Source organism: Drosophila virilis, chromosome X, assembly GCF_030788295.1.
Source record: "Drosophila virilis strain 15010-1051.87 chromosome X, Dvir_AGI_RSII-ME, whole genome shotgun sequence".
Taxonomy (NCBI): domain Eukaryota; kingdom Metazoa; phylum Arthropoda; class Insecta; order Diptera; family Drosophilidae; genus Drosophila; species Drosophila virilis.
Window position 1 is genome coordinate 1,796,659 of NC_091543.1, and position 21,679 is coordinate 1,818,337.

The following is a 21,679-nucleotide window of genomic DNA, read 5'->3' on the forward strand; positions in this document are numbered from 1 at the left end:
TGTAAATATGTATGTACATGTATGTAAATATGTATGTACATGTATGTATGTATGTAAATATGTATGTATGTACATATGTAAGTATGTAGATATGTATGTATGTACTTATGTATGTGTGTACATATGTATGTATGTTTGTACATATATATGTATGTATGTACATATGTATGTATGTATGTACTTATGTATGTATGTACATATGTATGTATGTACATATGTATGTATGTACATATGTATGTATGTACATATGTATGTATGTACATATGTATGTATGTACATATGTATGTATGTACATTTGTATGTATGTACATATGTATGTTTGTACATATGTAAGTATGTACATATGTATGTATGTACATATGTATGTATGTATGTATGTACTTATGTATGTGTGTACATAAGTATGTATGTTTGTACATATGTATGTATGTATGTACATATGTATGTATGTATGTACTTATGTATGTGTGTACATATGTATGTATGTTTGTACATATGTATGTATGTATGTACATATGTATGTATGTATGTACAGATGTATGTATGTACATATGTATGTATGTACTTATGTATGTATGTACATATGTATGTATGTACATATGTATGTATGTACAGATGTATGTATGTACATATGTATGTATGTACATATGTATGTATGTACATATGTATGTATGTACATATGTATGTATGTACATATGTATGTATGTATGTACTTATGTATGTGTGTACATATGTATGTATGTATATACATATGTATGTATGTACATATGTATGTACTTATGTATGTGTGTACATATGTATGTATGTTTGTACATATATATGTATGTATGTACATATGTATGTATGTATGTACAGATGTATGTATGTATGTACATATGTATGTATGTACATATGTATGTATGTATGTACAGATGTATGTATGTACATATGTATGTATGTATGTATAACCCACAAATATCATACATATATGGACATTTTATCAAAATTTACCAACTCTATAATCAATAATAATTGTGTGCTAAGCTTGGATTTTCCATATTCTTGTTTTGAACCGATCAACGCCTCGTTTATAGTTTCTAGTTTTACAATATTAAAATATATATATAACTCTAGTGTTAGAACAAACGTTTCGGGATGTATTTATGGGGGTTTTCCTGGCTCTTGTCTTGACCCAATGATGATCTCTGTCATTTTCCAGAACATTTCGAATATGGGAATTCATGCGCTTGACATCAATGAATATGATTATCTCTGGTATTTTCTAAGAACATATTGATAAAAGGCAATTCCTTAGAATTTTTCTTCAATTAATTAATTCTGTTATGTTTTATATTTAATTTCCAATAATAAGTTCTTCATCCTGCAAATGCTGTGCCGCCGGAATTCGTTGAAATTGTTAAGAACAAGACCTTTAATTGAACTCTTATAGCACAGATTAACGACTTCTGCGTACTATATATATATATATATATATATATATATATATATATATATATATATATACCTATATGACGCAAGGCACGGACTTCTGTCGGTCATCATTTAACGGGGTGGCGGGGGGGAGGGAGAAATGCGTAAGTTTCTATTGTTTGAATTTATTTCAATCGAAACTAGGTTATAAATTGTGCCGCATTATTACTAGAATAAAGCTGAATTGTTATATAATATATATATTATATACTCTATGTGCGTGCCAAACGTTAATTCTGCCTTTATTAAGCCACAGCGTAGGGTATTTGCGCTTTGTCACAAGCCTTGTAACGCCTGGGAAGTGGAAGAGCTTTGATCTCCCAATTATCAACGATTTATTTATATTTCAGATTATCTAAAATTACAATATATTATCTAAAATAACTTTGAGAAAATGGCAAACTAATCAGTTTAACAAAAAAAGAATTCTTTAAGCTATATGATGTAGCTCTCATAGGAAAGATGAGTTCCAAATTGAATTATTGAGCGAAAAGGTCTTTTTTTTATGACTATATAATATAGATGCTATAGGAACAAGCGGCGATATATATATAGCGCATATTTGCCAATTGTTGTATTTATTTCTTCTTTAAAAAGAAGTGTATTCAAGCTTCGTCAGATCAAGAAGAATTATAATTTTCTCTGTATACAGGAAGGGTATTCAAGCTTCGTCAGACTAAGAAGTATTAAATGTTTCTTTGTATACATATGTATAGGAAGGGTATTCAAGCTTCGTCAGATCAAGAAGAATTATAATTTTCTCTGTATACCTCTGTATACAGGAAGGGTATTTAAGCTTCGTCAGAACGAAAGCTATTTTAATTTAGCTCGAAACAATTGTAAAGCCCATTTAAAGGGCATAATGGGGTAATATGTGTATATGCATAGAAGGGGCTTTGGCGAGTCGATGCAAGCCAAGTCTGAAATAATTTATTTATTTATTTTACTTTTTTTAAACTAAAAGATTTAAAATGAATAACAAACACAAATATATTAAAATGAAATGATGTTTCGCCAGAAATCGAAAGTTCAAAATGATTTGTGAATGAACAAAATTGTTAAAGTTGTTTTTAAAAATGTATAAAAATACAATTTTTGTTGAGCTTTGAGTAAATTATTGATTGCGCCTTCAGAGAATCTGGCTTATCAAAATCGTCATACTCTTTGAGAGAGAGCGAGCGAGAGAGAGAGAGAGAGAGAGAGAGAAAGGGCGAGATTAAATGGAAATCAGATCGTAGTATCCACCCCATATATATTTATATATATATATGTGTATATATATGCTATATATATGCTCGTATTTGTACATACATTTAAAATGATTACGAGCTGCGTTTCGAGCGTGTAGTTGGAAATCAACGCGGACATTGGCGGACGTTTCACGCGCTCGGCTCGCACACCATTCACATTTTTATACTACTTAGATATATATAGTATATATATAGTTAGGGAGATCAGGTCCAGGCAATGCTCGCGGCCCGGCTGCGTCTTGTACTTGTGTTTGTCGCGTGCCTGGCCTGGGCACAGTGCCTGGCAAAAGATGCCGCACACCTGGACAATGTGCGCGTGCAGGTGTCTCGCTTGGATTTGCGTGCCGGCGATGCGTACAATGTGAGCTGTTCTTTCGAGCAGCTAAAATCTCTGCAGGCGCTGTGCGCGGGCGACGGCATCGATAGCATCTATATGCAGACGCGGCGCAATGCGAATCTGAGCGTGCGCATACTGAATGCGACCACTGTTTACCATGAGCAAGTTGCGGCACAGCCCAAGCATGTGGGCGCCTATAGCTACGAGTGCCTGTGCCACGGCAAGACGCTCGGCTCCGCCAGATTCATGGTGGGCGTCCGGCTGCAGGTGCAGGATTTTGGCTGTCGCTTTCACGGGGATCTGGCTGAAGCGCCGCTCAACTGCAGCTTTAGCCGGCCGCCGTTTAGCCGGCAGGTGGACATGACGACCAGCTATTGGCTGCGGCATCGCCACAAGGAGATCGAGTGCCGAGCGGATGGCGCCAACGTGGAGCTGATGCACTGCAGCATTGGGCACACGGACTTTGACAGATTCGCTGAATACTATGACTTGACGCTGAGCATGCGCGATCGGCTGCCGTTGCAGCCGCTGCAGCAGCAGCATTTCCGGCTGAGCCGGACGCAGTGCATCCAGCTGCTGCCGGCGGGCACAAATGCCACCGTTGCGCAGCTGAACAGCACAGCGCTGTGCCTGGCCTGGCGCGACAGCGATGGCTCCAATCACATTGGCTACCACATCGACTGGAAGATGCAGCTGCTGCCCACGGAGCTCTCCGGCTGGCGCTGGCAGCAGCCGCACTCGCAGCAGCGCAACTCGATCTGGCAGCAAACCTGCCTGACCCATTTGCCGTATCCCTACTACAACTATACCCTGCTTCTCTGGCGGCGCTACAATGACAGCGACGCCCACTGGAGCGAGCCGTTCGAGTATTCGTTTCGCACAATGGCCGCGCTGCCGGCACGTCCGCCCGCCGTCTGGCCGACGGGCTATCATCGCAATCCCCAGCAGCCGGACGAGCTGCGCGTCTACTGGCAGCAGCTGGACGAGCTGGAGCGGAATGGTCCGCTGTTCGACTACCATGTGCACGTGCTCAGGGCCAGCGATGACCAGCATGTCAAGTGAGTCAGAACAATCAGAGCAACCGCGAACAATCCTTATCGCCCAGCTCGCGTTGCCCCTACACTGCGCGAAATTCTTGCTACTCGTTCGTTCCGAATCGAAATAAGCTAATCTTTCAGAGATTTGCTCTGCAATCTTCTCAAGGATCGCACTCCAAGCGCCGAAGTTAAGCTAGAATCCATGCATAGAATGGGGCAGGGAAATTCTGCGTGTAGGGTATCTCTTAGTCGAGCACAGAAAATGAACAGAAAACCCATCTCGAAAATAAATAATAATAATAAATAGAATCCTTTTCCCCTACATCGAGTGGAACAGGAAAATTCCGGGTATAGGGTATCTGCTAGTCGAGCACAGAAAATGAACAGAAAACCCATCTCGAAAATAAATTATAATTATAAATATAATCCTTTTGCCCTACATCGAGTGGAACAGGAAAATTCCGGGTATAGGGTATCTGCTAGTCGAGCACAGAAAATGAACAGAAAACCCATCTCGAAAATAAATAATATTAATAAATAGAATCCTTTTCCCCTACATCGAGTGGAACAGGAAAATTCCGGGTATAGGGTATCTGCTAGTCGAGCACCGAATATGAGCGAAAAACCGATCACGAAAATAAATATAAAAACAAATTGGGCATTTCCGTAATTAATCATATATTACGTGCCTTTTGCTGAGTGCCAATTCACACTCGCAAAAAGGCACGTAATATTAGAAGAATTTCATGACGCAAAGGGCGTGCTCGACTAGCGAATACCCTGCAAGCTACAGATATTTATTTGTACATATATACAATTCAAGAAGTTACATTTTAATTTCGATGATTCTAGCTAAGATATTTCTAACCTCGATTAATTCGATTCGATAACGATTTTTATCGATTGCCTGCCAATCGTGCTAAGTTATCGATTGTCGGGAAAATATACTTATCGGCTTGTTACATGCACTTGCACAAAATCATCATACCCGATCTTACACATTTTCAATGAGTACAGGGTATACATTTGCATTTGAACCAATCAATTAATCGATTTATTTTATTGATTTATGCACAATTAACGATTGCCAGGGCTGCAAGCTCGCATTTCAAATGAGAACTGGTTCGGTTCACGGTGTTCGAATCGGTTCGCAAACGATTATTATTTATTATTATTATTATTATATTACATTTTATTTGATGCAGGCAGGCAGAGATTGCGATCGACTCGAATATGGCCATAATCCGGAATCTGGAGCCGTCCAAGGAAAGCTATATAGTCGTCATACACAGTCGGAACGCGATCGGGCTGTCGACGAGCAACAGCCAGGTGCGAATACCGGAACTGGTGCAGCCGGGCAAGCGGATACCCAGAAACGTGAACAGATCGAAGATGTTGGGCAGCTTGAGCTGGGAGCCGCCGGAGCAGTCCGGCGATCTGCTCGGCTACACCGTCTACTGGTGCAGCACGAATGTGACGGATCGCAGCCATTGCAACGAGACGCTGGCCATTGAGTCCACGGAGCTGCTGCTGCCCAACAGTTGCTACTACGAGAACGCCAAGCTGCGTCTGGACTCGTACGAGTGGGGCGTCTCGGGCAATTATGGTCCGCACAGCACCGGCAGCGGCGGCATCTACTGGCTGGAATGGCATTATGGCACGCTGCTTCTCAGCCCGAATCCTTTAACTGAAGTCGACTGGATGCACAACCTTCAGGGCATTGTTGCCCTGGTCGTGCTCGGCGTCTTTATACACATGATTGTGCGCAAATTTCGTACCATGTCCGACATTGATGTCGTTCTGCCCGTCGGCGTGGACAGCTGCCCGCCGCAGCAGCAGCAGCCGGAGCGGGATCAGGATCAGATGCAATTGCGCGAGCAGCTGCTGCCGCCCAGCAAACGGCCGGAGCAGCTGCCTGCGAGCGGCATGACAGAGACCAGCATTGTCGCCGATTGCGCCCTGCTTGTGGAGCTGCCGGCCGTGCTCCATGGCAACTTCAAGCCGCTGGACATGCTGCTAACCCAAACGGGCTATGTGCCCATCCAGTTGAAAGCACGCACAGAAGCTTTGACCGCGGCGGAGCTTAATTCCGTGCCGCTCAAGCGTCCGGCCTCCCCCAGCGTCGACTTCGCCTCCACCTACATACGGATGCAGCCCAGGCAGGCGCCGCCGGACACGTCCTATGTGGCGCCTTCAAGAGCATTCAGATAATGTATCTTTAAGCTAAAAGTACGTTCGAGCCATATTTTGATATCAAACTGAGCTCAACTCCAGACGCCCATTTTTCCAGGCTCTCCACATAGTTTGTTAAGCCAGAGACACCCTCTCTCTCTCTCTCTCTCTCTCGCTCTCTATATCGCTCATACTTGTTCCACTTACTCCCACACTCTCTGTCCCTCTCTCGCTTCCTCTCTGCCTTTGCTTCTGTCCCTCTCTCTCTCTCCCTATCCTTCTTTTCCTGCCTTACCACCTCTCTCTCTCTCTCTCTTCCACTCCCTCTTTTCGAATACAGTTCGTCAAATATGTATATGCCCCGCACTTGTATATAGAAACATTTTGTTTACCATTTATATTTATTTATTTACGTGATTAATTATTATAAAAAAAAAATGATATAATAATATAAAGCAGGCAGTGCTAGCTTCTAAGGTCATCTATATTTATTATATTGTTTAGTTCAAATATTGTTAACTTTTAATTTTCTATCTAGTTTTCTCTGTTTGTAAATTGTAATTGTAAAAATTGTATTAAAAACATTAACTCAAAATTGCTGTGAAACATAAACTCACATATTTGAAAGAAAAAATGTCGCTTAAAATAAAAAATAAGTTGATTTCTTGTTAGATTTTAAGAATTTAATAATATTTAGCAAAACAAAAACTCAAACCAAACTCGAAAGATTTCTGTTGCAAGATTTTACAATTTCAACACAATTGAGGTTAAGCTATTTTTTAATACAATTCTTTAAATTTAATTCTTCATTTATTTATCAATTTAATATTATTTGGAATTTAACAAAATCTTGAATGTTTTTTAACAAAATTTGTTTGAAACCCCATTAATAAGCCTCTAATATAAAATATTACATAAGGTCTTGTATTATATATATATATATATATATGTGTGTGTGTGTGTGTGTGTGTGTGTGTGTGTGTGTGTGTGTGTGTGTGTGTGTGTGTTAGTATTAGTGTATGCATGCATGTTCATTTTCTGATACGAAACGCAGACGAAACTTATTTTTCGCTTCGCTGCAAATTTAAATAAAACGAATTTTTTCGAAGTGCTCTCCTCCTCGATTCTCAAGAATTCAAGTAGGCTCTGCAGTTTTTCATGCTTAGCTAGTAGTGTAGTATTTTTTTTTGGTATTTTTGTTGTGGTTTTTTTTTGTTAATAAGTATGTATGTAGGTTTGTTTGTATGTATGTATGTATGATGTATGTATATATGTTGTATGTATGTGTGTGTATGTATGTATGTATGTATGATGTATGTATGTATGTATGTATGTATGTATGTATGTATGTATGTATGTATGTATGTATGTATGTATGTATGTGTGTGTGTGTGTGTGTGTGTGTGTGTGTGTGTGTGTGTGTGTGTGTATGTGTGTGTGTGTTAGTATTAGTGTATGCATGCATGTTCATTTTCTGATACGAAACGAAGACGAAACTTATTTTTCGCTTCGCTGCAAATTTAAATAAAACGAATATTTTCGAAGTGCTCTCCTCCTCGATTCTCAAGAATTCAAGTAGGCTCTGCAGTTTTTCATGCTTAGCTAGTAGTGTAGTATTTTTTTTTGGTATTTTTGTTGTGTTTTTTTTTTGTTAATAAGTATGTATGTAGGTTTGTTTGTATGTATGTATGTATGATGTATGTATATATGTTGTATGTATGTGTGTGTGTGTGTGTGTGCGTGTGTGTGTGTATGTATGTGTGTGTGTGTGTGTGTATGTGTATGTGTGTGTGTGTGTATGTGTGTGTGTGTGTGTATGTGTATGTGTATGTGTGTGTGTGTGTGTATGTGTATGTGTGTGTGTGTGTGTGTGTGTGTGTGTGTGTGTGTGTGTGTGTGTGTGTGTGTGTGTGTGTGTGTGTGTGTGTGTGTGTATGTGTGTATGTATGTGTGTGTGTGTGTGTGTGTGTGTGTGTGTGTGTGTGTGTGTGTATATGTGTATATGTGTGTAAATATTTATATATGTATGTATGTGCGTATGATTGTTTTTCTACAAAATGCAGAACGTCTTTCGAGCCTTAATCAAATTGTTTTCCAGTTCTGTAAAATATATTCCATCAGCTCATAAACATAATCTTTCGATCTGTGCAGTTGTTTTCGTTGGAACTTGTTCGTCTCAAGATTTGATTCATAGCTCAAAAAGAAACGCTTCGAATAACGGATTCCAGCTGGTTTCCAGTGTTGGTTAGCAGAGTTCAGAACTAGAAAATTCCCTAACAAGTCCCAATTACAAAATTTAAAAACAGGCGCCAAATTTGTATATAGTCCAAATACAATAAATTTAATAAAATAAAAAAAAAAACACAACTGTTGTAAAAACCAAAATAAGAAATAACCGAAAGCAAAGAAAAAAAAAGCACTTATCTACAATGAAATATATATATATATAAAGATGTATATATAAAAATATATGTAGCTATAGTAAGTGTAAGGTAAGTCCATGACCAAGTCGAATCCGGGCCGGGCCGGGCCGGGCTGGGGGCGCACTCAGAGATTGGATGTGCTCGGATTGGAGCCGTGCCATTTGTAGGATCCGTAATAGATGAAGTTATTCTGCTGGCATTTGCGATCGGCCTCCTTGGGTCCGCGGGAGCCGTACTGGTATGGAATCGATGGCGTCTGCTCGCGCTCGATCTTGTGCAGAATGGGCGTAAAGATGCGCCACGCCTCGCGCAGCTCATCGGAGCGAACGAAATGCATTTGAGAGCCGCAAAACACGTCCAAAATGAGACGCTCGTAGGCATCCGGCAGATAGGAGTGCTTGTAGCGTTGCTCATAGGTCAGATCCAGTTCGGTCTCCTCGATGTCGAAGGTGATGCCCGGGCTCTTGGTCATCATCTTGAAGTAGAGCGCCTCGCCAGGCTGGACGCGTATGACCAGCTCGTTGCGCTTGGAGCTGCCCTCGAATATGTCGCCGGGCACATCCTGATATTGGATGCGCACCTCGGCCTTGCGCTCGTTCAGCGCCTTGCCGCAGCGCAGGATAAAGGGCACATCCTGCCAGCGTTCGTTGTTAATCTTGATGACGGCCATCGCATAGGTGGGCGTTGTGGATGTATCGCTGACCGTCGGATCATCCAGATAGCCGGTGCGCTCCTCCTCCGTCTTGCCGTCGGGATTGCCCACATACTGGCCGAGCAACATGTCGCTCAGCTGCAGCGGCTGGATGCACTTGAGCACCTTGACCTTCTCGTCGCGTATATCGTCCGGATGGCAACTGCACGGCTTCTCCATGGCCACCAGCGAAAGGATCTGCAGCAGATGATTCTGCATTACATCCCGAATGATGCCGAACTCATCGAAGTAGCCGCCGCGTCCCTGGGTGCCGAATGGTTCCTTGAATGTTATCAGCACGGAGGCGATGTTCTCCCGATTCCAGGTCGAGCTAAGTATCTTGTTGCCAAAGCGTATGGTCATCAGATTCTGGACCATCTCCTTGCCCAAATAGTGATCGATCCGATACAGTTGCTCCTCATCGAAGAGACTAGCCAGATGATCGCTCAGCGCCTTTGAGCTGACATCGTCCCGCCCGAAGGGCTTCTCCACAATCACGCGATTCCAACCCCTGCCAAGAGAGAGAGAGAGAGAGAGAGAGAGATGTGAAGATTATCGAGGATGTGCCTCTCTGGAGCGTACTTACCGCGTGGACATGCAAATGTTCTTGATGTTCAGCGTCACCTGGTTGTAGACGGTCGGCGGCAGGGCCAAGTAGAAGATGCGATTTGCCCTGCATCCGTGCTCGATCTTCTCCAGCTGCTGGTTAAGCAGCTGATAGCCAGTGGACACATCATACGGACCGGCCACATAGTCGTTCAGGCTCCAGAATTCATCATATTTCGCCTGCTCGTCGGCTTGCACCTGCATTGCGTGGAAGAAGTAATGCAAACTGGGGTAAGTGCTGGTTCAAACCCGCCATCTAATATTGCTTTCCTTTTATTTCAAATTATTATTATTTTTTTTAAACCTCTACCAAAAGCCGAAACACTGGGTTCACGAACCGAACCTCAATGAGATTAGTTCCAGCCGTGAACCGAATCAATCGTAGTTATTTTTTTTGGCTTGCAGCCCTGGCGCGAGCCAGTGCTGCCCATTTTGATATTTATCAGTCGATTCTATGCCGAATTAATCCTCCTGGAGACATATTCGAATTAAAGTTTCTCAAAATGTTCTTAAAATATTTTTTTTTGCTTTCAAAAAAAAAAAAAATGTTTTTGATACTTTTCAAAATCGAAAGATTAATATAAAATGTAAAAGAGACCTTTAACAAGATAAAGTATTTATGGCAATTGCGAAAACTGTTGCAGGAAATTAATAATGCCAAAAGGAGTCCGAGGGACATTTTTGGGACTGGAACGTACCTTCATGTATGTGTGACAATGGGCCTTCAGCTCGTCGAGGGTCAGCTTGGAGCGCGCATAGCCGCAGATTTTGGTCGGCTTGGGCAGCAGATCGTCGCGATATAGCCACCATAATGTCGGATAGATTTTCTTCTTGGCCAGATCACCCTGTACACGGCATATAACCGGAATTTAGACGCAATGGGATGGAGATAATACGGGCTGAACTTACCGAGGCGCCAAAGACGACAAAGGTGTGCGGCAGCTTGCCATCGAACTGGGTGCCCTCGCATATCATCGTGGAGCAGTTGAGGCTCTTGATGATCCGGTCCAGATGGCCGCTGGCCTGCGAGCTGTTGTACTCTAAATAGAGATCGAGAAAAGGAGATGAACTAACAGAAATCGTGCTCAGACGCAGACTCAATCTCAGACTCAGACTCTCTCAGGCTCTTCCTGCTCGGATATTGGACTCGATCTGGAGGTCAGCTCTATGTCGTATCGTTCGATGCGCTTCCAGATGCGTAATAAATAGCTTGACTTTCAGCCGACTATATCTTGGCCCCAGCTCATACCTGTATGCCAGATAAGTGCACCAACACACACATATATACATGCATCTATATAAGTATATATATAAGTATATATAAGTATATATATATATATATATATCTGTTGGCAATTACAGCTGAAAGTCGAAGCCCGAACCGAGACGCAAATCGTTCGGTTGCGCGTTTTTTGTTCGCATCGTTTTTCGGATATTTTTCTATCTATTTCTTTCCATCTATTTCATTTTATTCGAAAAATGCACAAAATGCACAAAAGTGCACAGACTCGAGCACCTGTTATTATTGCCTTGATATGTTGTCTAATGCGATACGAGCCAGAAGTAGTACGTGCTTCAAGATTTCCACAATTGATAATATTGAAAAAAAAAAACAATTGTCAAACAACAAATTTGTTCAAGTTCAAGTTTAGTGCACATCGCAAGATCAGATAGTTAGGATCGTTGGTGGGGCAACAAAATCAACTCTATTTTAAAGGTAAGTTCTATTGTAAGCATTTTTGCAATGCAAGAAATCAGTATAATCATAGAGCCTCATAGAATTTATCGATCTAAGGTTCTACAATTCCAATTTAAAGAAAAACTTGTTTGGAAAAAATATATATACATTTTTAACTCAAAAAATAACGAAAGGCAACTTGATAATAATCGAAACAAAAATTATTATAAAATTCCTTATTTTTTTTTAAACATTTTTAACCCAATTTTTGCGTATTTTTCCTAATAATTTAACCAATTTAATGCATATTCTTTAACAGTTTGGCAGCACTTTTCAGAGCGCGTTCGAACTCAGCGAGTGATAACTGTAATTACAACAACTGTTATATGATGAATGAAATTAAGTATGTATGATCATCTTGTTATTGTTTTTTATTTTTGTTGTTGTTGCACTTTTAACTGTCATTTCTTGTTGTTCTCTTTATTTCTCAGCTCCTGCACAGATGACTCAGCATCGTGTTTGGCATTGGACTTGACAAGGCATTGGAGCACAGTTTGAAAGGCTTTTTATGCACGCATACATACGCACACGCACAGGCACACGCATGCATATGCACATGCACAGGCACACGCACACATACAGCTGTAGGTATGTAAACCATTTAAATATGTGTACATTATTTACGTGTACATTTTCAATGTCATTAACATTGGCTAATTCTCAATGCTATTGCACGCTCTATGTCTCTCCCTCTCTCTTTCTGTTCTCAACTTTAACTTGAAAGGTTAACATTGGCGCACTAATCTTTGGAGTGAATGTGAATAACAGCAACAAGAGGAACAGCAACAGCAACAACAACAACAGCAGAGAGAACAACAGATAATTGCGGAGTGAGGTAAAGTGATTGGAATTGCGATAAGCTGCCGCCACTTTGTAGGTGACCCTTTTGGCTGAAGAATACAATTTGAAGGGCGTTCTCTCTCTCTCTCCCTCATATACACTATGTGTCCCACCTGTTGCGTTTACCACCTTTCACAGAAACCCCCTGCCCCAAGCCATTGCTACACACACACACGCACGCTATTGCATTCATTGAGGATTGCATATCGTAAACGTATATCGTATTTGACTAGCTACTTACCCATTTTTAACATGGATGGCTCTGCTCTGTTAGCTGAGTTAAATGATTTGTTTACTTATTTTGTTGACAGCTTTGCTTAAAGTATTTATATGTATATGTATTTTGTAATTTTAGCAAATAAGACAAATAATGACGCTTGCTGTGTTTGTGTGTTTCCTCGGGTTGCGGCAATTAAGGCTAAAACAATTTGTCAAGCTTTTGACCAAAAATTTAAATAAAGGTCAAGTCTACAAAATTGTGATTTCAGCTTCGGTTGGCAACACGCACACACACACACACGCACACACACACACACAGCTGCACTTGCACGCAAGCGCAACGTGAACGAGCTTTTTATATTTATATATATGTATATATAAATTTATATATATATTTCTTTTCTCTTTTTGTGTTGTTATTTTATACCACGTCGTGTTGCTTGTTTGAAAGTTTTTTTTTTTATTTATTTATTTGAGCGCCGCCAGAGCCCTCTAAAAGAAACGATATGTAGCTTAACACGATCGCAGCGCGAATGCGCCAAAGCAAATGTTCAAAGCGCACATGAAGCAGCGGCAATGGGCAATGCCAGCGGCAATAACAACAACAACAACAACAACGCCAACAATACAAGCGCGCGCCTTGTAAAAACAACAACCAAGAATGAAAAAACAAGAAGAAGACGAAGAGAGCGCACAAAACTTTTGATATTTTCAGTTTGAATGCGGCAGTTGAGGCCAATGTGCCGGTTCTCTGTTGTGCATAACAGCACACACATACACAGACGAGCGTGCGCGCGCGTGAAAACACACACATACTGTGACACACGCCCACACACACTGTCAGTGTGTTAGTGTGTGCCAACTCATTCTCAAATTGAGAGCCGTGGAGTAGCCAGTGTTGCCACAAAGCATAAACAACAAAAATGCTTTTCATATTGTTAAATACGCCCATTCTGCAGAGTCATGTTTGTGATTACATTTACATGAACCTAGACCTAGCAAATACATGGGTATAAACAACAGTTGCATAATGCACTCACCTGTGCCACAACACAGCGAAAGTTCAAAATGATAAGCCAAAATGGTTGTAATAAAATGATTCTAATTTGTTTGAATTGAATGTAAACAATCGCGAATCGTAGCATGATTGCGAATCCATCAACAGGTGAATGAAATGAACATGTGTAAACGCAAATCCGACAAATCGCAAACACTTGGCTTATCGTGTAATGGATACTGATAATGATAAAATGTTGCGAAATGTGCGTACAGTGAACACTCGCCTAACGAACATATCAGAGAATATATTTTAACCAAAAAATAGAAAAGTTCGCAAACATTGATTTTGTTGTATTTTTTATTACGAAAATTGAGCTTTCAAATGAAATGCTGAAAAATAGACTATTTGCAATTTGTTGTTAAACAATTTCGAATAGTTTATCTACAGTCATTTGTATTTGTGTATTTGCTATTTTGTATAATATTCTTCGAGCTAACTTTAGAGCGGACATCATTTACCTTAGGGGTAATCTAATGGGAGGTAACAGAGCAGGTGTCCGTCCGTTCATTTTAATTGGTTCGCTTTAGGCTAGTTAATTTAAAACGCCAATAGTTTTGTCTATTATAATGCATATCGAAATAGTTCTTTGATTTATATTTACAATCAAACTAGAAATAAACGTTGAGAACAAAATAAAATTACAATAATTTTAGCACGATTTGTGTAGGACAAGAGTCTAAAGCCGCGTATACATATACATATAAATATACATTTATATATATATATATATGTGTGTGTGTATATATATATAACTATATATATTTGTGTATAGCACATGCAGTTAACACATATTACAATTTTATTGTATCATTTGTTGGTGTTGTTGTTTTGCTGGAAAATTCGACTTGTTCGACTTGGTTTGTTCCACGTCCTATTGGTAGACATATGCATGTTAACATAAATAATCGATCTGCTCATCATATATACAAATCTTAAAGTCTCGATCTCGATTTCTATGGTCAGTGGAGCGCAGGTGATTGATTGTTTGGACATGTACCGTTAACAGAGCTCCTCGGCACTGTCAGTAAAAGAGTACAGAGTGTAGAATTACTCGATTTCTTCGCTCCTCAAATTCCTGTATCATTTCATCGATATCATTATCGATATCATTCGATTTCGCCATCTGCAAAGTGACCAACGCACCAAACACAAAAATAGGGATACATTAACTAATCCAACATCTGTTCAAATTTGGCGTGTTTGTTATTCATTGAATTTACCAAATTGAGCATGTCCGTTATTAAAAATGCGCCCATCAGTGCATCCTCCGCATTGTCGACAACATCGACATTTAGCACATGTACGGGCCGATTATCCACCGAGTCCATCGATTCCATGTGCATCACAACCAAATCGTAAACACGCTCCTCTACGGTTATTATAATATCAAATTGCTCTTTGGTTTCTTGAAAGCGTTCCGGGCATTTTTTGATGCGCCGATTCCGGTCCAGCATGTGCAGCAGCCCGTTTTGTGTGTAACTGAAACGTTTGACGGCAATTGATCAACATGATGAGTTTGGCATTTTTCGCATTTAGTTGCACGCACTTACAATTCTTTGTCCTTTGACTCTAGGTCACGGTAGATTTCCTCATAGCTGGTACCAAATTCATAAACGTTGGGCTTGTCAAATGCGAGACCGGGCAGCTTGACCCGTTCACCGGTGCCGTAGGAGCGCACATTGAAGCCCTTTTTTGCGAGAAAATTGTGCGCCTCCATGGAGCGATTCATGTTCGATGAACAGACCACAGCAACGGACAATTTGCTCGGGTCAGTCATTGTTATTTGGCAGTGAAAATTATTACGATAAAAACCAGTAAAAATACGACTTAGAGATTAACAACGGAATGACGATGGCCTTCGTCAATATTATTACAATGCGTGAGGTAAGGCGATAGACGGCCAATAAATAATGGCGGTCGGCCGATAAATGCAACAGTGCTGCCCAACTAATCGATTTTGTGCCGGCTCGATTCGATAGGTGTGACCGCATGTCACAGACAATATTGTATCGAAATATACTCACAACAGTTGTGGCAACGCCAACAACTTGTTTGACTGTTACAAAAAAAACGTTACAAATATGAAAAACATGTCAAATGCAACCGTTAAATATTTTACTCTCCCATTTAAATTGTACATTAGCTAAAAACTAAGAAAAAAAAATCAAATTACGCGCCGTCTTAAATATTATACAGCAAAGATATAGCAAGATAAGTTTTGGTTTGAAAATTTTCATTATGAAAATCTATATGTATATTTGTATGTATGCATGCATTAATGTACATGTGCGATGAATGTTTGGTATGCAAGTTGAAGTAGACACAGAATGTTGTTATGTGGCAAGTTGCTACAGCAACAACCAGACGCCGAGAGCTCCCTAGCTAATGCAAAAGAGCGCACGCCCTGTGCCCCATCCAGATCCAGCCGGAACTCGTGGAATGCGGCTTAGCAAGTTGAAGCTACCGCAGTCGCTGCCGCTGCTTGTGGCACACCAACACGCGCTCAGTTTGCCTATACCTGGGACACACATACACACGCGCACACAGCTACAATTGCAGATGTGCAACATAGACAGAGCGCCCGATCAGGTTCAGGTTATTTGCTTGTTGCACAGTGCATCAGCATTCATTAAATTTTGTTTTATTTTTTGACTTTAGGTTGCATTTGGTAGATAAATGCAAATCGTTAACTAACAAAACGGTCACACTTACAGCTAAATTCGAACGATCCGGCTAGTTTGCCAAGAAAGATCCGGCATGTGTACCACGGTGCGGCGGTGCTGTTTGTTATTTTAGCGTCAGCCTTGCGTTCGCTCTATCTCTCGCCCAGTGTGTGTGTATGTGTGTGTGTGTGTGTGTGTGTTGCCTTGTTAACTGGTTATGCGAAGAGTGGACGCAGCAGCCCCTGCGGCTAGAACCAACGGCTGATGCCGACTGCGAACCTGACGACGGCGACTGATAGTCGTTCTTTGTCACTTGATCGCTCTCATCGTTCACTTGTCGCCCGCTCCAGCCACACACACACACACACACACATACACTCTCTCTCACACACACACGGAGACAGCGATGGCAGCCAGACTCTCCGCTTGGCCGTTTTGTTTTGCTCTGCCGTCCAGTTGCTGCTCGTGCCTCAAACCCGCCGCGTCGCGCTTCGTAACAACGCCTCTTGGCCAGAAAAATGCCGCTGCTGTGGCCCAGCTTGGCCTAGACCCGTTCATCGATATACATTTTCATTTCAACATATTCAATTGCTGGCTTCGCAGATTTTGGCATTGTTTTTTTTTTTTTTATTTTTTTAATTAACTTAGCCATGGCTATGCAAATGTCACAGACGCCGCACGGAAATTAAAGAAAGAAAAAAACCGACAACAAAAATATATAACAAAATAACAAAAAGGTAAACTTGTTTAACAACTCGCCGAATTGCATTGCACACACACACACACGCACACACACACACATACATACATACACATGTGCATATTTTTATGTTTTTTTTTTTTTTCGGTGTTTTGTGCATGTGCCAAATTGCAAGGCAATCAAAAATTTCGCCTCAACTCATCTGTGGATTCGTGTAAAACAACAAAACGAAAAAGAAAGACGAGAAAAAATACTCTTCTCTGCAGTTGGTCGCACTTGCAATACCCTTGCCGTGCACAAAATACATGGCAAATATTCAGTTATTAACCAGGGCTGCAGGCTCGACAACAATTTGTCCTTGGTCCGGTTCACGGTTCGGCTCGGCGTTGCCAGCCGTCGCTTGAAAAACGCCAGCTTAGTACGCTGTTAAACAAAAAGAAGCTAACAAAAAAAAAAAAAGCTGAACTAGCTTTAAAATTGGTTTGAAATGACAAGATATATAGATATATATAGTAGTTGAATGTTTTTAAGAGAGATTTCTGAAGGCTGCAATTTATTTTTAAGTCTTAGATAGACTTTTACTCCCAAGTTTACTCCCAAGTTAGTTTTCTCAATTATTTATTTTGATAAAAAAAAAGGCAAAGTCGATAATAAATTGTAATGCCCATTGGCAGGGTATTAGCGAAGGCAACGAACTGGCTTTGGTCAGCTAAAAATGCTGCTTAATTAATTTGAATTGTCTTTTCTACATAAGTTCGCCAAGGATAATTTCGGTTAAGGCAAATTATCGAGTATTTGGTAAATCTGAAATATGCCAAGTCAGCTCAGATTTAAATGGTTCGCTTGGGCAACTTGACTCTACGTGTTTTTAGCCACTTAATTCTTGGAGGCAATTGCCAGCTCTAGCTGAGCGTGCGAATGGTTCTGCATTCAGTACGTCTATCTAAGTATTTGAGCATCTATCTACCTAGCCTAGCCTACCTGGCTGCATGATGAGAAACGCTAAAGAAAGCCATTAAAACGGTGCCCAGCCAAATGAGCGGGGCGGTGAGTGGGCCGGAGAAGTGGGGAATAACTCAGTTAAATGGCGATCCTCCGTCTATGAGACTCGACTTGGTCAGTTGCATGAAGTTATTAAGCCAGCTTATCGGGAAACATATAAACTTATTTTGATATTTATTCTGTAGAGGGTTATTCCGCCCATAAACAAGGTTTTTTGGAAATTCCACAAACAGTTGCGGATTTTGCGAAAAACGTGAAACGCAGTGTGGTTCGTTTGTCACCAATCAATCATTCAGTCCGTCAATCTGACAGTCAGTCCGTCAATCAAACAATCAATCAGTCAGAGTAAGTCTGTCCGTCAGTCAGTCGATCAAACTGACAGTGAATCAAACAGTTAGTCCGTCGATTAGACAGTCAGTCAGTCAATCAAACAGTCAGTTCGTCAATCAGACAATAAGTCAGTCAATCTTTAGTCAGTTAGTCAGTCAATCAAAGAGTCAGTCTGTCAATCAGTCAGTAAGCCAGTCAATCTTTAGACATTTAATCAGTCTGTCCGTCAATCAGTCAATCAATCGATCAGTCACACCATCAATCAGACAGTCAGTCGATCAAACTGACAGTCAATCAGTCAATCTTTGGTCAGTTAGTCAGTCAATCAAAGAGTCAGTCCGTCAATCAGTCAGTCAATCTTTAGTCAATTAGTCAGTCAAGTAAGTCAATCATTCAATCAATCGTTCAAACAGTCGATCAAACTAACAGTTAGTCAGTTTGTCAGTCAATCAGTCAATCAGTTATTCATTATTCGTTATAATTAGTAGCTTTCTTAGTATTAGTAATATAATTATAAATTGTAATTATTATTGTTTTATTTTAATAAATAACGTTTCAGTTGCATAGACACCGCGGCACAAGGTAATCATTATGTGAACCAACCGTGGAACTGTGAGACAGACTTACCCAGGCAGCAGCAGCAGGAGCAGGAGAAGCCGCCGCAGTCGCAGGTGCCAACGGCAGCAAAACATAGCAGTTGGAGGAGGAAGAAGCAGAGCAAGGCAGGGACTAACTAGCTGGACAGGAAATGCTGAAGCACGCCTCGAATGCGAGCACGGCAACTGCCGCGGCGCCTGTCAACGGCCAGCTGCTGCGCACGGCCAACGGCGGCAGCAACAACAGCAACAGCAACAACAACAACAACAATAGCAGCAACAGTAGCAGCAATAATCCACCCTCAGCGCCGGCGGCAACAACAGCAACAACAACAACAGCAGCAAGAACAAACGCCACCAGCCCCGTGCCAGGCGCAGTCGCAGTTGCAGCCGCAGCCGCAGCAGCAGCAGCAGCAGCAGCGGCAGCGGCGGGCACTTCACCAACACCGGCAGCAGCTGCCGTTGCGAGCACCGCACGCAATATACACCTGCGACCGCCGCAGCCGCTCAACATATCCGCGCTGAATGCGTCCGCGTGCAGCGCAACGCTGCTGAACGGTGCGTTGCGGTCGGGCGGGGGCGGTTGCGGGGGCGGCTCGACGCTGCTGAATATTGCAACGGCGGCGACGCCAATGAAGCCGTTAACGCCGCTGACGCCTAACGGTAATTGCAACGGCAACAGTCTGCATCATCATACGTATACGAACCAGCATATGTTGGCCAGCAGCAGCAGCAGCAGCCATCAGCAGCCGCAGCCGCAGCACCTGCCCCAGCATCCACTGCACAACAACAACAACAACAACAACAATATGAACAACAACAACAACAACAACAATCTGCACAATTATAGCCACTGCAACAATTTGGGCATGAATCCAAATTCTGTGCTGCAGGCGAGCGTCAAGCCCACAAAACATGGCCCGGGACCGCGCGAAGTGCTGACCAGTCTGGGTCTGCTCTGTTTGGGTGAGTGGCAGCACTTTTCTTTTTGGCATTTATTGGCGCCATTTTCTCAGGCAAGCCTGGCAGCGCTGCCATCTAATAGTTCGTTCGGCTAAGCGCGGCTATCACAGTTGCGCTTAACTTGCAAGAGAAATTCACTTTGTTTTTTTTTTTTTTTACCTTCTTGTGTTGCTTGCAGTGCAAATTAAAGTGCATTTTTGGCAATTGCCTATTGTCTACTTGAAGCTGTCACTTGGCGGCAGTTTAACAGCAATAATCATGTTTTGTGGCAGCGTTGCCACCTAACAGTTTTCTTTGCGCAAGTCCGTTAGCTTTGAAAAGCCGTACTTTGTTTATTTTAACATTTCAGAGTGCATTTCACTGATATTTCACTTATTATTCTGATTGCAGTTTCGCTGCTGTTGGCGCTGCTCTCGCTGATGTTTCTGCTAAAGATCTCGCCGAACAGCCGCGAGGATGCGCTGACGCGCAGCATCAGCAGCGAGGATTTCATCATCGTCTACGATGTGACCCTGGCGCTATGCGCCCTGTCGCTCTCCCTGAATCTCTGCTGCCTGCTCGTTTGCGCCATACAATTTCTGTTTGCCGTCAAGCTGTTGCGCTCACCCATGTTCGATGGCCGGGACAACAAGTATCTGGAAAAGTCGAGTGCGAGCCGTACTTGCGCTGTCAGCGGCTTTTTCATCTCCATACCCGTATTTCTGACCGGCATCATATTGTATACGTTTAATCATTTCCATTCGACGCCGGCGATCATCACAAGCATCCTCATCGGCGTGGGCATTGTCTTCTGTGGCGGCGCCATGGTCCACAATGTGTTCGTCTGGCAAAAGGAGAAGACAATCAGCTACCGGAGTCCGCCGTTGCCGCTGAACATGTCGCTGCTCTCAACGGCGACGACGCAGCTGCCGCCAGTTCAGCTATTTAACAATGCCGGCTGCCAGCCGATGATGCCGCTATTTGGACAACAGAATCATCATTCCATGCTGCAGCATCATCCCACATCGGTGACGCCCGTCTCGCCCAATCATTCGCACGGCAGCTTCAATCCGCTGCTGTGCGCTGCCAGCGCCAACAATAATAATAATAATAATAATGGTATCGGTGGCATCATCAATTCACCGTTCCTGGTACGTCCGGCGACGGCGACGCCGCCAACACCCAAACCGATTGCCATTGCTGCCAATGGTAGCTGCCTGATGGGACGCGAGGCCAGCGGATCGGTCAGTCCAGGCATACCGCCCACGCTGGATATGAGCAACATAACCATATCGCTGCATGAGCTGTCCACGTTGGTCTAGACGCCAAATCCATGCCAGTCCCAGTGCCCCCACAAATACAAATAAGCGATAAGCATAGCCGTTTAATTTAAATATATAAGTATCTGTTTAGTTGTAGACGACATCCACCGTAAAGTGTTTAGCTTTAATGATGTCCCACTTGCCTGCCGCCCTGCCGCCCTGTTGCCGTTTATGTTTTAAACTGTTGTATATATTTGTATATAGTTATAAAGAATTTTTAATACATATTTAATATATTTAAACTTAACGTCTCCCCTGCGCTCAATCGCCTGCCTGTTATC

At 42.0% G+C, this 21,679-nt stretch overlaps 4 protein-coding genes and 1 long non-coding RNA gene across 6 annotated transcripts; 3 read left to right on the forward strand and 2 right to left on the reverse strand.

Moving 5' to 3' along the window:
• Window positions 1–2,817: 2,817 nt before the first annotated feature.
• et (eye transformer) lies at window positions 2,818–6,889 on the forward strand. Of its 2 annotated transcripts, none has more exons than XM_032440520.2 (2): window positions 2,818–4,115; window positions 5,304–5,483. In XM_032440520.2, the coding sequence occupies exons 1-2, from the start codon at window positions 2,938–2,940 to the stop codon at window positions 5,335–5,337; spliced, it is 1,212 nt and encodes a 403-aa protein (XP_032296411.1). In that variant the 5' UTR covers window positions 2,818–2,937; the 3' UTR covers window positions 5,338–5,483. The 2 variants fall into 2 exon arrangements, with proteins under 2 accessions (XP_032296411.1, XP_002058208.1); XM_002058172.4 differs by having other exon boundaries at window positions 2,820–4,115; window positions 5,300–6,889.
• Window positions 6,890–8,580: 1,691 nt separating this feature from the next.
• On the reverse strand, window positions 8,581–13,309 carry Zw (glucose-6-phosphate 1-dehydrogenase Zw). Its single transcript, XM_002058171.4, has 5 exons — window positions 12,806–13,309; window positions 10,896–11,026; window positions 10,685–10,831; window positions 9,967–10,184; window positions 8,581–9,891 (listed from the first exon to the last, which is right to left on the reverse strand). Exons 1-5 carry the CDS (start codon window positions 12,816–12,818, stop codon window positions 8,814–8,816), a joined length of 1,587 nt encoding a protein of 528 aa, XP_002058207.3. The 5' UTR covers window positions 12,819–13,309; the 3' UTR covers window positions 8,581–8,813.
• On the forward strand, window positions 11,583–13,207 carry LOC26530387 (uncharacterized). Its single transcript, XR_001449817.3, has 4 exons — window positions 11,583–11,703; window positions 11,984–12,067; window positions 12,156–12,312; window positions 12,449–13,207. It is a non-coding gene; the product is annotated as an uncharacterized lncRNA (long non-coding RNA).
• Window positions 13,310–14,122: 813 nt separating the features above from the next.
• Ssu72 (Ssu72 CTD phosphatase) lies at window positions 14,123–15,813 on the reverse strand. Its single transcript, XM_002058170.4, has 3 exons — window positions 15,394–15,813; window positions 15,064–15,322; window positions 14,123–14,966 (listed from the first exon to the last, which is right to left on the reverse strand). Exons 1-3 carry the CDS (start codon window positions 15,618–15,620, stop codon window positions 14,865–14,867), a joined length of 588 nt encoding a protein of 195 aa, XP_002058206.1. The 5' UTR covers window positions 15,621–15,813; the 3' UTR covers window positions 14,123–14,864.
• A 653-nt stretch (window positions 15,814–16,466) lies between these two features.
• On the forward strand, window positions 16,467–21,645 carry LOC6634779 (uncharacterized). The gene is made up of 3 exons (XM_032440550.2): window positions 16,467–17,243; window positions 19,098–20,100; window positions 20,488–21,645. Exons 2-3 carry the CDS (start codon window positions 19,287–19,289, stop codon window positions 21,396–21,398), a joined length of 1,725 nt encoding a protein of 574 aa, XP_032296441.1. The 5' UTR covers window positions 16,467–17,243; window positions 19,098–19,286; the 3' UTR covers window positions 21,399–21,645.
• Window positions 21,646–21,679: the final 34 nt, after the last annotated feature.

Coding starts and splice junctions, on each gene's coding strand:
- et (XM_002058172.4), top strand. CDS start 2,938: ATGCTCGCGGCCCGGCTGCGTCTTGTACTTGTGTTTGTCGCGTGCCTG. Junction 4,116..5,299: donor AGCGATGACCAGCATGTCAA/GTGAGTCAGAAC, acceptor TATTTGATGCAG/GCAGGCAGAGATTGCGATCG.
- Zw (XM_002058171.4), bottom strand. Junction 10,185..10,684: donor ATTGTCACACATACATGAAG/GTACGTTCCAGT, acceptor CACGCAATGCAG/GTGCAAGCCGACGAGCAGGC. Junction 9,892..9,966: donor AACATTTGCATGTCCACGCG/GTAAGTACGCTC, acceptor CTCTCTTGGCAG/GGGTTGGAATCGCGTGATTG.
- Ssu72 (XM_002058170.4), bottom strand. CDS start 15,620: ATGACTGACCCGAGCAAATTGTCCGTTGCTGTGGTCTGTTCATCGAAC. Junction 15,323..15,393: donor GAGTCAAAGGACAAAGAATT/GTAAGTGCGTGC, acceptor CAAACGTTTCAG/TTACACACAAAACGGGCTGC. Junction 14,967..15,063: donor TAACGGACATGCTCAATTTG/GTAAATTCAATG, acceptor GTCACTTTGCAG/ATGGCGAAATCGAATGATAT.
- LOC6634779 (XM_032440550.2), top strand. CDS start 19,287: ATGCTGAAGCACGCCTCGAATGCGAGCACGGCAACTGCCGCGGCGCCT. Junction 20,101..20,487: donor TCTGGGTCTGCTCTGTTTGG/GTGAGTGGCAGC, acceptor TTCTGATTGCAG/TTTCGCTGCTGTTGGCGCTG.